The sequence below is a fragment of the Erithacus rubecula genome (assembly GCF_903797595.1).
Source record: "Erithacus rubecula genome assembly, chromosome: 3".
Classification (NCBI taxonomy): domain Eukaryota; kingdom Metazoa; phylum Chordata; class Aves; order Passeriformes; family Muscicapidae; genus Erithacus; species Erithacus rubecula.
This window is the reverse complement of record NC_136689.1, coordinates 25,833,319-25,848,676: the sequence shown is the minus strand read 5'-3', so window position 1 is coordinate 25,848,676 and position 15,358 is coordinate 25,833,319. Positions and strand designations below refer to the sequence as shown.

Below are 15,358 nucleotides of genomic sequence, written 5' to 3'. Positions count from 1 at the left end.
TTACATCTGACTGAACTGACTTCCAGGAGGACTGTGGATGAAGTTAAGGCTGGCTGGTTGGGGTTGCTCCTTCCTCAGCTGGGAGAAATGAGGGGTGACCTGCTTTAACAAAAATCTTGATGTGAATTCCTGCCTGTCTGATTTCTGGAACATAGGAACTACAGTGGTAGTATGGGGAGACTGAGGTAATAAAAAAAGATCACCATGCCAATATGTAGGTGGTATAAACAGTGTCATTATCAGTTTTGATCTTTTGAGATATTAAAATAGTTAATTGGAAAGTTCAGCTGCAGACAACACCATTGGTTATCTTGAGTTGCAGAAGATAGGGTTTCAGCATAAGCAGAGAAAAGAAGCCATTGAGGCCCTTGTGCATTTGAAATCACATTCTTGCTCTGGCTTGCTTTTTTTCACTGTAAAAATGTATTTTCTTCAACAAGACAACTCTTTTTTTTTTTCTTTTCATTCTGGGGCCAAAGCAATTCTGGAGAAACCCAGGATTTTTGATTCTAGTTAAAGTGGTGTAATCAGCTTCTTTATGAAACCATAGTTTCTCATCTTGGCCATGAAATTGATACCTTGCTTATTTGATATGGATATACCACTTTTAACAATAAAAATTTTCCTGATTTACCCAACATTCAGATACTAATGTGCCCTTTGTGTCCAGGAAGGCTTAGCAACAATTGTCTTTGATTTTCTACAAAACAATGATGATGTTCACTTGATGTTCACTAAAGGAGCATTTCATCCTTTCTGGAAATTAAATCTATTTCTCCTGCTTTATAGTGCTCTTCATTTCCAGTAGGAGCTCCAGTCCAAGGGCCAAAAATGATCCTGGTGTAAATCTACTGAGTTTACTGAGGTTGCTCTAGAGATTTCTTTGGCACTCCTTATTTAGGATATGGATCTGTGCTGAATGTCCTCAGCTTCCATCAGTGCCAGCACTGTGTCAATTCATCTTCTTATGCTGAGTTCTTGCAGGATTCTTAGAAAGTTATGTTTCTAACTCTGGGAATAGAGTAGTTAGCTATGAAAGCTTGTAGATAAATAAGTGTGCATCCCCAAATACTTGAAGTTTTTAATACTTTAAACTTATAAGTAGGATACTCATGCCAAAATAAATGAAAAAATAATTTTAACATTAAGGACTTGTGTTATCATATTCCATCAAAAACATAAATGCAAATTAGTGTCTTTGCCCTTGGATTACCTGAGAAAGTCATACCTGGAGGACCATGCTTGATAAAGGTGGAAATTAGCTTTATAATGGAGGAGGCTGATCCTTAGTTACCAAGTGAAAACTTCTTTTCTTTTGCATGTCTTACTTTTGTACAGCTTAATTAAGAGCTGATATGTATTTCTGTCCTGATCATGTGAAGTTCATTGTGTCAGGTTTGCTGTAAGGGGGTAATATTATAACTTGACCCAGCTTAGCTAGGTGCAAGAAACAGTCTTTTACTCACTGAAGTGGGAAGCTTTTTTCTGAGGTCAGAATTGACCCAATATGGGCAATGGGGTTTAGTGTGACAGAGTTTTCATTCTTTAAAGAATGAAATAAAAACAATAGGTAGTTTTCAAGGACTATGCTGAAGATTATTTTTAATAAAGTCAGTCCAGTTTTTCTGTAAAATCAGGTACAAAGCATCTTTAGCTGGAACAGAGCCTTGGGAAGAAGGAACCAAGGTGAAATAATTAAGAAGTAACTTCAGAATGAATAGAGATGCCTCAGAACTGTGCTTTGGGGATTCTTTGGTTCCCAAATTTGGGCTTGACTTTTAATTTCCTGAAGAAAGACCAGCCAAGGTCATCACTGAAACTACAGTCTGCATGGCAATTTAGCTTGTCTGTCTTGCAGATTTTTGAAAATGTGTCAGAAAACCTTGTCATTTACTCAGTCCCTCCTGCCTGTGGCATTAAAGAGAATCCTGTCCTTCTTGTATTAATTCTGAGAGGGAAGAAAAGTCCTAGAGATTAAAACAGTAAATTTTTTTCTACTCCAAATTTCGAGGTTTTGCATGTATTGACAACAGTTTTAGGTATAAAATTAAAAAAAAAATCTTCATGGCCAGAATTTCACTTTTCATAGCTTTTCTAAATGCTGTTTAACTCTTCCTTCAAAAATTGTGTTGGAAGCAGAACTTCTTGCTATGGCTGCCTTTTTTTTTTTTGCTCAGTATGTGAATGTTTGAGGTGGTTTTTGAGCACCTGAAGGCATCAACTAGTGTGCATCCACAGCAGGTAACACATGTGCTGTGGTTTAAATGTGCTTTACATGATGTACTGTGCTTTGTTCTGCATGCACCTATTTATGGAGGTTTATAGCCAGCTCTAATGACCATTTGCACACATTAAGGTGATGCACTTGTGTTATGTGCCCTGGGGAAACCCATGCTGCTGTCTTTCTGCCTAAATGATGAGTGCTGCCTGGTTTTGGACATTGATGGCAAGCCCTGGCTGCCTGCAGCATTCAGTGTCCAAATTCAGCACTGTGTGGGCTTTTTAATGATGAGGTGATAGGTAGGGGTGGGAAGGTAAGAGAAATTTAGTTAGAACCTCTCTTTTCCTGGAAGACTATTTAATTGTCTCCCCCTCCTTTTAATATTAAGCAGCAATGATCATTTCTTGTCATATTCTCAGATCAGACTCCTACACCAACTCGCTTTCTGAAGAACTGTGAGGAAGTTGGCCTCTTCAACGACATTGACTGCTCCCTGGAGCACGAGTTCAGGAAGGCACAAGAAGAGGAGAACAACAAAAGGGTGAGTGTGAGCACACCAAGCCCTTCATCCCCTTCTGATTCCTTGAAATGTTAGAGGAAGTGTCCTTTAATCTGTGGGAAAGCAGATTGAGCTCTACTGCCTGGTAGTAACCTTTTCTTTAGAAACTAGGTGGCACTGTAAATTGTGACATGCTTTTTAAAACTATTGAAGCAGTTGACAGAAATAAAAACCCCAAACCAACGAAAAAACAGTATTAAATAATAAAAGAAAACTGTAACGGTGTTTGCCAGGGTTTGATTCCAAGTCTCTGCTTTTAAGTAAACTATAACACAAACCACACACCTCTTGAGGGAGAGGCTTGGGAAAATTATATCATCTTTGAAGTGAGGATTGCAAACTGGCTCAAATACATTACAGGGAAATTTGGCTTATGAAGAGGCATTTACTTAGGAGCAAAATTTTTTCTTTTTCTTTTTTTGAAATTCCTCCACAACACAGCGAGCCCTTGGATTTATTCATGATCAATAACAGCTTTATTGTGGTTCTGTATTTCTCACAGAGCATTCAAGCTGAGCTGAGAAACTTTGACTTGAATTACCTAGTAGATAACATATCCCATTTTCATTAGTTTATTCTGAAGTTATTCTGTCATATTCTGAAGTTTAGTTTGAATTATATAGGCTACCTAGTACATAAGTGTATTCCTGTACCCAAAGATAGTTAAGAGCATTTTCAGGGATCCCAAAGTGCTGTTAAATTTTTCAAAGAATTGTAAAAGAGCTTAATGCACTAGAGAGGCCAGCAAGAAAAGAGGTAAAGCTGCCTGCTGAGGTGCAGAGCATGAGAGGAGCCTTGTAGAAGGAGAAGGGAGTCCAGGAGCATCTTGGCTTTGGCTTACAAGGAAGGGAGTCTAGCTATGGTTTATTTTTGGTTCACAAGGAAAGAGACTGGGACAGACTGAGGAGGAGAGAGGCTGTGTCATGGTATGCTGAGCAAGGAATAAGAGTGTCCAAATGTGAGAGAGTTCAAGTTTTGGTCAAGTACTGGAAAAACAGCACAGACTGACCCTCACAGGGGTGAGCTGTGTGACCCTCACAGGGCTGTGTGTTGGACAAATGTTAGGAAACAGCCATGTGTTGAGATAAATGTGTCTAATTATAGACCTGTTTAAAACTTTATGATTTAGGTGCTGCACAGAGGTGTCTGAGAATCAGGGAGAAACATTTCTGTACACTCCAACTTCTTTGTGCATTAGAGGATTCCTAAGTTGTTCTGTGTGCCTGGTGTTTATTTTGCAGGAATAGGAGATGAGAAATCTGCTGAGGTGGACCTGAGTGCAGTAAGCCACAGATTGCAGTGCTTGATGTTGCAGAGAGATTTCAGCTTGCAAGGGATAATTGCAAAATCTGATAAAACCCTAGACAAGGGCATCAAATTACCTGATAATTCCAGCTGTTTAGCAGTCTCTGAGAGTCTTATTCTGCCCTCCTACCAACCCCTGCAGCTGCCATTGGTGATCTCCAGAGAGCAAATATGTGATCATGGGGGTGGGAAATTTGAAAAGAAAAAAAAAAGAAAAAGGAAAAAAAAAAGGAGGGGATAAAAAAGGAAAAAAAGGAAAGAAAAAAAAAAGGGGGCATAAGTCCCACTAGCTGGCTAACCTGTAACATTTGCTCTGTGTTTCCAATTAGTCTGCTGTGTGCTCATTCTTATATTACTGACTGGCTGTCAGATAGGAATCTGAAGCAGGCCCCAGTAGGGCTTTGCACAAATGCAAGAGACAAAGGCCAAGACAGAAGGAGACTCCTCAGGCTGCAGCTATCCCTAAGGAAAAGCTTCTAACAGCCTGTCCCTGGAATATGAGCGTGATGTAGTGTTGGCCTAATGGACCTACCAACACATGGAGACTAAGGTTAACTGCATGGAAATCTTACTCACTGCACAGAAAAGTCTTCCAAAAATATTTTTGGTCATATTAATTTCTCTGGACTCTGAAAGAAACAGTTTTGTTTATTTTAGTATATCACTGTGGCTTAACACACAGCTTGACACTGAAATCTTATAACAGAAAAACACTTTCATTTCTCATTGGCTTTTTTTGCTCCTTGAGAATCATAATTTGAAAAGTCAGAGAATAAAGTTCAAGTAACAGCATCTTTTTTCTTCCTTTTTTTCTTTTTTTTAATTTTTTTTAATCTTCTGGGTGGGAGCCCATAGATAATCCATGAGAATTTGTTGAGATGAAGCTGGATATGCAGACTGGTGATTTTCCAAATTAGCTGTGAATCTGTGAGTGCATGGGCTTAGGAACACCATGTGTACCTTTTTTTGTAGAGGTGCCATTGAGCACTTGCATTAATATCCCAGCTTCTTATCCAGGAATAAATGACTTGACATCCTTCTGCCACATGGGTAAAGTGGAAGAAGTGTCTCTTTATGCCTCCCATACTTGGTATGCCTGATGGCTGTAAGACTATCTGTCAAGGACCACCTCTGACAATGCATGTGGATTAGCCTTTGCTTGGGGACTGAGGGACTCAAGGAACAATAATGATGATGATGACCTCCAGGACCTGAACTGAGAAAAATGAAGCTGAGAAAAAGAAAAGGAAGTGAGTTTGTCAGTTGGTTTTTGGCTCCCTGCTGTTTATAGCATCCTATATTAGCTGGAAGTCTCTCCTAGAGAAAGGACTGCTCCCTAAATGCAAGGGATGCTACAGATCAGCAGTCAGCATATGGATAAGCAGTGAGAAAGAGACTTTTCCCATCCTCTTGATGGCACTCTTCCCAACACAAGCATCCTACCTCCCAAATTCACCACCAAAATTAGCACAGGTAAAAGCATACCTATGCTATATTTCAGCTTACAAAATTGTAAATGTTCAAGTTTTTGGGAGCTTGACAGCAATTGACAGCTCACACCCAGACAAAGCCTGCTGCCCATCTCCACAAGGCAGGTAGTGCTGGCAGATCACATCTTAGCCCACTGGCTGCTCCTTTTGGGCTTGGATCATTGGGTACCCAAAGCATTTATAGTGGGTTGTAATTGCAAACACATGACCTTTGCTGCTACTGGATAGGCCCTGTTGTCACATCTTGTTTTGAGCATTGAGCTGGTGCTGAGGGGATAATTTCAGAGATGGGAAGAGTCAGGGTCTGTTTCTGAATAACTTAGTGGACTCACTTCATTAAAATGCATCTAGTCTGACCTTCCTGTGTGAAATGAGAAAAAGTGGAAATATGCTGATTGAAGCAAGTAGAGTATTGCATCATATATCATTTACAAATAGCAAGCTGAATATTTTCAACATGAGGGCATGTTTAAAATCACATTCTGTGTACACTAGGGTTTGGATGAATCACTTCCTAGGACTTAACCTGAAACTTTGAAATCTTCTAACCAGTGTTCAGTGCTTCAAGATAATGTGTAAACTATGCAAAGGAGGAAGGGAAATGGCTATTCTCAATTACAGATTGGTTTTAATGTGTGCTCTTCAGTGTCAGTTCAAGAAGATCATTAGTTCCTCTATGTGGCCTAATATTCCTGTTCTTGAGCACCTCACAGCTCAAAAAGCATCAGCAAATTGCAGTAGTCCAGTAAATAAGAACAAAACCAAAGCCTTCAGTAGTTAAATAATTGCAATCTGCAGGAGGAATAAAAAGCCTGAGTATCCAGTTTAGTTGTGCTAAACAAGGAATGATGCTACAGCCTAATGTGTTTGAAAGACATATATTTAGTTTGTACCTTCTAGGATCTCCTTCTACTTTGTATATATACATTTCTGTGTATCAGCATAAGAAAATAGATAAAATGCACTTGTCAACTTATAGCACATCACTACATCATGCTGAACTCTGCGACTCTCTGACCTCCAGAAGAAATTTCTTGCAAATATTTGCTGAATATCATTGGTACTGTAGCCTGTGAGATGCAATTCAAAGCAAACTGGAAATGGTAGAATCTGCTCTAGAGTCAGTATAGTTTGGTGAAAAAATTAACTTAATTTCCACACCTTGTTTAGATTTCATACAATGTGTATCTAGCCCGTAGGTTTTCCCCTCTTCTGAAAAGTAATACAGAAAAATCATGAGGGATTTAGACTCTATTTAATAGTTGACATTACAGCAGCTGAAACTAGCAGTGCAGTAAATGGGGCCCTTAACCAGGAAAGGGTGATACTGTACCCTTATATGAGAAGAAAAAGTATTTATATGTTGATAAAGCACAATGTATAAGTGTTTGGGTTTTAGAGGCCTGTATTGTGATACTAATAGGCTATGTGGTAATGCTGGGAATGTACTCCCTTGGTGAAAGAGCAGGGATTAAGGGTTCATTTTGGTGGTTGGCTTGGCTGATGGGTGACAAATTAGCCCTAGTTTTTCCTTGTAAGTACTCTGAAATCCCAGTAGGGTCCTGGAGAAGTGCAGTGTGCTGGTAGACATTTCAGAGGCAAGTGCTCTGAAAGGGCTGAATTTCACTTGTGAAATAATGCAAACCATAACAACCAAACTCATAAACCTGTTCCTGGAGCACCTTTGGCTCATTGTCTGACAGTCTGTACAATGGAAGGAAAGACCCATGTTTAAATACTTAATATTCTGAATTTTAGAAAAATTATGCTATCATAAATGCACATATGTACATTCTCCCTGCATTTGTCTGAACATGATGTAAGACCATCCATATTTTTTAAGTCAAAGGGCCCTCTGATTTCTTATTTTCCCACTGAGATTAAGTATCTTATATACTCAGTATGTCATAGTAGACACAAAGTAAGACTAGAAATTGTTTATGTTAATGCAGTGCTTGAGGGCCAGGGTACCACTGTTGTATGTATTGTAATAACTTACAAGCTGTTACTTTATCAATCAGATAGGCTGCTGTCAAGGTGATAGCTCAAATCTTTAAATTTCAAAGTTCAAAATATCATCCTACATTCAAAGGTTTCAGTATAATAGTTTCTAAATATAACATCTATATCTGTGAAGGTGCAAGCATCCTCAAACACATATGTGGAGTGAGGATTTCAGGGTGCTCTCCACCATTCTGCCAAGGAGAGCATCTTTCTGTCTCATTTGGTTCCTAAATCTCTTTAGCAGCATTGATAGACACCCTCAAAGACATCTTGGTGCCTTGCTCTCACTAAAACAAAGCAGAAGTAAATCAGAGAGCTACCATAAAGGATCTGGGCTCAAGTGTCAGGCTGAAAATTGCACAGGAAGTCTGTGGCAGAGCCTCGGATTGATTCCATATCTCCTTGGTCTCAGCATAGGGCATCCCACAGACCATGTGTGCTAAAGATTTATCAGCTGTTGTTCAGTGTTGCTAAAGACAGGAAGAATGCTCTCCTCCTCTCTCCAGATGGGTAGACTTGCTGAATTTTAACTTCTTAGCCTTCATAGATTTCATGGTAAGATGTGGTGGTTTGTTGTATTTTATATGATGGCAGCTCCACAGTTGGTGCTTCAGTCCCCATCTTCATGAGTCTGTTTTGAAGCTGCCACACTGAACTGTGTTACAAAAGGGACACTTTCTGCATAATGGCACAGGAAAACTATCAAGATAAAACTGCTCCTGACCTTGCAGAAATGTTCACAAGAATAGGCTTTAATTTAGGCTTGTTGCTGGTGGTACAACATCTTATCTTCTGCTGGCAAGCAGGTTTATTTTATCTTGAATGGACTTTTTAGAGGATTTATAGGTTCAGATCCTCATACTCAAAGAGAAGACCTGAATGTTTTTCCAGCAGTAAGTGCCTGTATCATGCAGAAAGGCAATTCTTGAGGGCATACGTTTTTGATTCAGCTAAACCTCCCTAACCATCACCCTTCCTTGTTCTTCTGAATTCCAGCTGATGAATCACCCTGCAGAGCTCAGTCAGGACAGTCCACTTTCCTTCTTCTTCTTAATGTCTCTGTCCCAAAGAAGCTGAGTCACCCTCTTGTAATGTTTGGAGGTTTGTTATGTTTTCTGTATTTTGGCTACCCGCAACAAAAGGAGGCCTATCTGATTTCATTCTAACATTTTTTTCACAGCAGCATGCCAAAGTTGTGCCTTTTGCCTTGGTCTTCCTTGGAATGTTTTTAATGGCACAGCATCCTTGTTACCAGTTCAGGTTTCAGCAGCATGGACTGGATGGCACATGAAAAAGGAATAAACCTTTCCTGTAGTGGCATTTTTATAAGTCTATCTGTTAGGTAAAGCCCCTAAATCTTGGCAGTCTCTTTAGCGCATACGCTCTGCTATTAAACACGAGCTCTTTGCTCCCCAGAGTGGGCTGCAGTCTCTATGGTTGGGTGGGTAATAAGATACTGCTGATACACTTCAGAGCAAGGTGCACTTTTCCTTTATTTATGAAGATAGACAAGCTGGTCAAGGGCTTAATCACAGCTGATAAATCATTTTAGAGAGCCTATTAGAACCATATGCTGATCCTTCGTATTAACATGGTGTGTCTGTTTCTGGTCTAATAAGGCAGGGTCTCTTTCCCCTCTCCCTTCCCCTTGCCTGGTGTGCAAATTATTTATCTGTTTAAGTGATATTGCTTGCTTGGGGGCATTTCTTTCTTTAAGTGGTATTGTTGATAAAGCAAGGTGAACATAAGAAGGAAGGATTCTTTCTCCCCAGAGAGCAAAACTGAGTGGTTTTGGTCTCCTTTGCTGAGAGGGGATTGCAGAGCAATTGTACAAAAGCTGAGGCAAGGAAACCTGTTTATTAAAGACTGGGACACCATGGCATGGCCTCCATGGCAGCATAAGGTTGTCATTTTGGCCCAGATGGTTGCAATCCTGGAGCCCAAGAACCGTGAGGGTTGGGTGTGCTGACATTTCGGTTACCTCACCTTCCCCTCACTCGGAGAGGGCTGCTGCAGGAACAGATTCCACAGCCATCTAATGAGATCCACATTGGTGAAGTTACCCAGAGCCAAGTCCTATTTATCATTAATTGGTGGGTTTGCTTGCAGATCTTTCCTATTATTTGCTGATTATACCCCTACACATTTTATTATCTTGCCAAAATTCAAATGCTAATAATTTCTTGATTTATTGTTTATTTATAACACTGTCTACTGCCTAAATAGATGTAGTTAGAAGATTTCAAAACAACAACAGCTCTTTTGCTGACTGGGTTTCTTTCACATTTTGCACATGGCAGTCAACTATTTATAAACCTCCTTAGGGACTCCTAAACCTTTACAGTTGGGTTCCTCCCACAGCTTCAGCCTCTTTTCTCCCTTGCTCCCCCAAGGCAAGTCTTGTTTTTTTGGCATAAAGACAATGATGGTGATTGTTAGGTGGAGAAAATGTCTACAAGCTATGAACTGTGGGTAAGGATTTTTAATTTGTACATCAAGCAGGATAAATTGGAAGTCAGAGACACCCAGCAGAGCAAGGGTATCTTCACCATAAAGTGGGAAATCCACATCTGAGTTGCTATAATGTTCTTTAGGCTTACAAAACATGAAACCGAAAAACTGAAAACTCACTTGTAAAATGAGTTTGTGTGCACTTGTGTGCATGCTGTAGCATGTCCCACTTCCAGTAGTGCACAAATGTAACTTTTAAATGTACTTCAGAGTAAAGAAAGGGATGGTAGAGAGAAGAAATAAGCCAGGACAGCTGGCCACATGTGATGGCAGTTAATGAGCGCCAGAGTGGGATGTATAGCCTCATACATCTCTGGGGCAGTTTCATTGACTTTAATGGAATTTAAATTTTTAACCTATTACAACTAGGCAAAGATCTGAAGGGAGAAAAGCCTTGCTCAGAGCCCAGAAACAAACCAACTGTGGTCATGATGTGATGTGAAGTACCTGGGTAGTTGTTGATATGTAAAAAGAGGGCCTTTTGACAATCATATTAGGGAGGTAAAAATTATACATATTAACTGTTTAACTCATTAACTTATTCTGTTTTTTCTCTCACATGCTTCTCGACAAAAAAGTTGCCAAGTCCATGGTTATGAAATAAATATCAGGGGTTTTTTTTCCTTCCCTGAAATGTGAGTAAACTGTGTGTGGCTCAGTCTGGTCCCTGGGAAGGGAAAAGACATCGTGTTGCCATGTGAATGTACATGTCAAAGTGCAGCTCTGCCAGCCAGTCTGGGGCTGGGTGGGGAGAATGAACTCAGTGTTACAAACCGTCTCTTTTGAATTTCTACAACCTATTAGTCACAGCAAGCTGCCCTTATTGATTTTGGTAAGAGAGGTCACTTTTAATCCTCTAAAGTGGAGAGAGCTACATGCACTCTCCATAGCATGACATTAAAATTGACACAGCTCTGCATCAGTTCTATGAAAAAGCCCTAAACCTAGATGGATTATTGCCTCTCTTTTCAATGGATACAAGCTGCTAACCAGAGCATGCTAACCTAGATTAGGTGTCAAAGCTTTAAAATGCTTCATAAGGAAAGCACAACCAAAAAAAAAAGCTAGAAAATATGAGAGCATGCTAAAAGAGCTGCCCCCGCAGAAACAGGCCATTAGTTTTCAGACACTTATTTTCTCCATTTTAAAACATTTAAATGTCAACACAAAAGAGTGGAGATTATCATATAAAAGAACAAACAAAAGCTGACCTTACTCTATGATTGTGGAGAAAGCTTTATTCTGGCTGATACCCCTTGCTAGTTTTGTTTATGTTCTTTAGAGAACTAAATCTTTGAATATAATTAGGACTCTCTGACTCGAATCTTAAGTGTGCCTCAAAATAAACAGCAGAGCTGAACTCTCAGCAGTTTTCTTTTCATCTTTGTTATCCTTGCACTGACCCTTTTTTCCTGCCTAATGATCCTTTGTGGCATACTATTATTAAGAGAAATCTTGATAGAAAAATATGCTTAATGTGGGTAAGAAAATCACTGTGAACTTGGAAAAGTTTTTTTTTCTTTCTTTGGAATTCCAGAAAATGACTAATGCCTCTTTCGATTTTATGCTATTTTATTTATTTGGAAATTTGTTCTCTGAAGATTTTGCCACTAACACTGAGACATAGCACTGAGAAGAAATGGAGAAAGATGTCTGATCTGCAGACTGTCTGGGATTCTATTTGGCAGCTTATTTTTGTCCTAGCCTTCCTTTCCTTCTCCTATCAAAGAAGAAATAAAAATAAGATGTCTTGCCAGTCTGTCCTTTTTGTTGGAAGAGTCCTCCCTGATGTCCTAGAGGGGAGAGAAAGAAGATGAGAAAGTAGGGGTTGCCTAAGGAGGCAAGAAATAAAGGGAAGAAAAGTGCCCTTCTTTTGTACTTATATAGAAGATGTATTCCTACCCCAGATCAGACTTGGTGGGGAAAATGGAAAGGAAAATTCACACTGAAGAAAAAGGAAAATAATATTACTAAGACATAAAGAAATCTGAGAGAGGCTATCATGAAGCTGTTCAAGTGAGACAGAGTGAAAAATCAGCACTCATATGAAGCAGACCATTAAAAAGACAGGTCTTCGTTTTTAAGAAGTGGGATACCAAATTTTTCCTGTGATGTACTTTTTAACAGTGATTGAGAAGTGTGAAAAGTAAAGTATGCTTTTTCTCCCCACCTTGCCCATCCTGTTCCTTCCACCCCCAATCCAATGAAATGGAATTATTTTCTCAGTTTAATATTGAAATGAGATGTCAAGGGATGTGGCTGTACAAGAGAAGAGGAGACATGAAGGTGCTAAGTTGATGTTGGGTATTAGAATAGCTTTTCCCTGAAAAAGTGGAAAGGAAAGTCAATCTGGATCATCATGTTTCTGCTTTCTTTATAGCCTTTCCTAAAATATTCTTTCTCTCATCATACTCCTGTTTTATCTCTGAGATCTCTGTGTACATCCCTTGGGAAATACACATTTGTGTAAGGCCTGTTCTGTAATGACCAAGTAACCATGGTTCTTTCTCATTCATGCTATTTTTTTCCAGTACAGTAAACCCATGCAAATGTAAATGCCAACATATATGTTTCAGGAAAACCAGGAAAACAATTACGTGTGTTACACCTCTGCACATAAGTTCTTATTTTGTGGATTATTGAGTGGCTGGAATCTTTTTCAGGTGCACCTCTTATATCCAAATTTCTTTTCTTTGCTTCATCCATCTCAGCCAGTTAAATGTGTATATAACTGATTTTCTGAAATGGGGCCAAAGTCCATGTACTTCAATAGCTCTTAAACATATGGTTAACTTCAAGCATGTGTGCAGGGGTTTGCTGAAGGGAGATAGTTTGCTGAATCAGGACTTCCCAACACCAAGATTTTAAATTGCAAACAATCCTCTATTTTAGTGTGTTTTAACTACTGCCTCCCATGGACAAAGAAAAGGTAACTATTGTTAGTTGACTCCTGCAGATGAAGAAAGTTGTACTTGGATAAACAGAAATTTAAGGATAAACCAAGTTTTTGTGACACCCTTCTGTGAGAACTATTTTTTTACTTCTTCCTAATAAATAATTATGTAACACAAAAGGGAATAATGATCATAATTTCATGTTATGATTAAAAACGTATTTTTCTGTGGGTGATAGAAAAGGCCCACTACTTGGAAAAAAAGACATTTATTACAGCTTTCTCTTTTTCCTTCCCTTCCCTTCCCTTCCCTTCCCTTCCCTTCCCTTCCCTTCCCGTCCCTTCCCTTCCCTTCCCTTCCCTTCCCTTCCCTTCCCTTCCCTTCCCTTCCCTTCCCTTCCCTTCCCTTCCCTCCCTTCCCTTCCTTCCCTTCCCTTCCCTTCCTTCCCTTCCCTTCCCTTCCCTTCCCTTCCCTTCCTTCCCTTCCTTCCTTCCCTTCCCTTCCCTTCCCTTCCCTTCCCTTCCCTTCCCTTCCCTTCCCTTCCCTTCCCTTCCCTGTATTTTCTAACTAAATGCAGTACTGAGATGATAATATATGTATGCCACCATTCAACAAATAAATATCAGTCAGCTATCCAGTCTTCTGGATACATAAATCTATGTGATTTACGGAGAAAATATTTAAAAGAACAATGAAAGTGTGTATATATGTAAAAAAAAATCCAAACTAAAATGCCCAAACCAAATAAAAACAAACAACCCAAAACCCACCCAAAATCAAACCAATCCAGCCAAGCCCCACCTTCTAAAAAAAACCCCAAAAAACAACAGAAGAAAAAGGAAAAACCATAACAAAAAAGATGCAGTTGCCTTTCTCATTCACTTGCATTCCTCCATGTGCAGGGATAAATGGGACAGGGCTGCCTGCCCTGTGTTGTTGTGGTGTTCTCCATCCTGGATCACAGGTAGGGTGGGGTGCAAAGTAGATTCCACAGAGCAAATGCATCTGTTGGAAGGTGCAGGCAAGGGGAAAGAGTCAGTGAGGGAAATGTTCCTTTCAAAGTCATGCTTGATGTGCTGTTAGTGATGGAGTGCTCAAATTGCCTTCTTGTTGACAGCTGGGTAAGGGAAAAAAACATCTTTTGCCATTGCAGTTGATACACTTCATACATTGTTTTAAAACAAAATGTTCTTCCCTTGTTTTTGTGTAAAGTGGTAAGACTTAAAAGAAATTGGGCTTTCTTCTTCTTTTCTTCCTACTTTTCAATATTTGTTTCCTCACATTCCATCTTCAAACCAGCTAATCTGTATCCCCTTCTTCTTGAATAGCATTATCCTGACAACAGAGCAGTGAAAAACGCTGAGACTCCAGGACTTCTAACAATGCCAGAGGGCCCCAGGAATAGGAATGCCCTGAAAAAAATGTGCTTCCCTCCAGCTGCCCTTCATATTGTTGTCTCCCTATCCAATTTACTAGAGAATTTCCCACTGGCTCTTGGCTCATTCCCAAATGAGAATGTAATCTTTTAAAGATTACACTGCATAATGGAGGGACAAGGAGCTCTTTATTAACTGGGATGGGGAGTCACTTGCTATTAGGCAAGGGAAGGGGATGGGATGTAGTAGTGTTTTGTGAGCTCTGCTTTCTGCCCCTTCTTGTCTTGTCAGCAGCAGGATGGCAGGTTGGGAGTGGGAAACCACTGCAGCTGCAATGTAGAAAAAGAAATAATTGAATGTAGTTTATGATTATGGCAATTACTTTTATAACATGAGGGATTATGCCATAACTATTATATTGCCAACAAGATTAAATTACTAACCTAATACCACAGCATGTTTTCCAGGAAAATAAAAAAATAATTCTGCTTGTTCCAGCGTTGATGCATTAAAAGAGTATTAATGCAGTGTGAAAGAGCTGAACCACCAAGGAACCTGCAGTGCTGTCTGTACAGACATTGTCTGGATTGGATCCCTGTCACTTCCAGGAGCTCTGCCAGCTAGACACCCTCACCCTTTCTGGGATGTAAAGCAATGTGGTACTTCAGTAATTTTAAATGCTTCTTCTGTCAAGCAGATAAGCTTCTGCCAGTAATTGGTGATACAGAAATAATCAGAAGCTACACCTGCAATGGAGAAATTATTGAAATTTCATGAAGAGACCAATTTTGCTGGTGTAAACCCAGTAAACTGATTGGAAAGCCTAAACTTCAATGCATTTTTACATTGGGTTCTTCTTTTTACTACATCTTTTGAAATCATTGCTTTATACAATGGATATCTGTATGTAAAATAGTTTTAGATCACCTCTAGTGTGAGGTCATTTTTGCTGAGGTTTTTGGAATATGCAGTGTGATTTTCAATGGTTTTTTAAAATA

The 15,358-nt window shown here is 39.5% G+C and overlaps 1 protein-coding gene across 5 annotated transcripts in view; it reads left to right on the top strand.

Annotated features, from left to right (window-relative positions):
• CREB5 (cAMP responsive element binding protein 5) overlaps nt 1-15,358 on the top strand; it is a 252,943-nt gene that overhangs the window by 52,625 nt on the left and 184,960 nt on the right. For all 5 annotated transcript variants that reach the window (XM_079301076.1, XM_079301075.1, XM_079301078.1 and 2 more), the window contains one exon: nt 2,641-2,762. In XM_079301076.1, the coding sequence (XP_079157202.1) occupies nt 2,641-2,762 (122 nt within the window). The remainder of the gene's footprint in view (nt 1-2,640; nt 2,763-15,358) is intronic.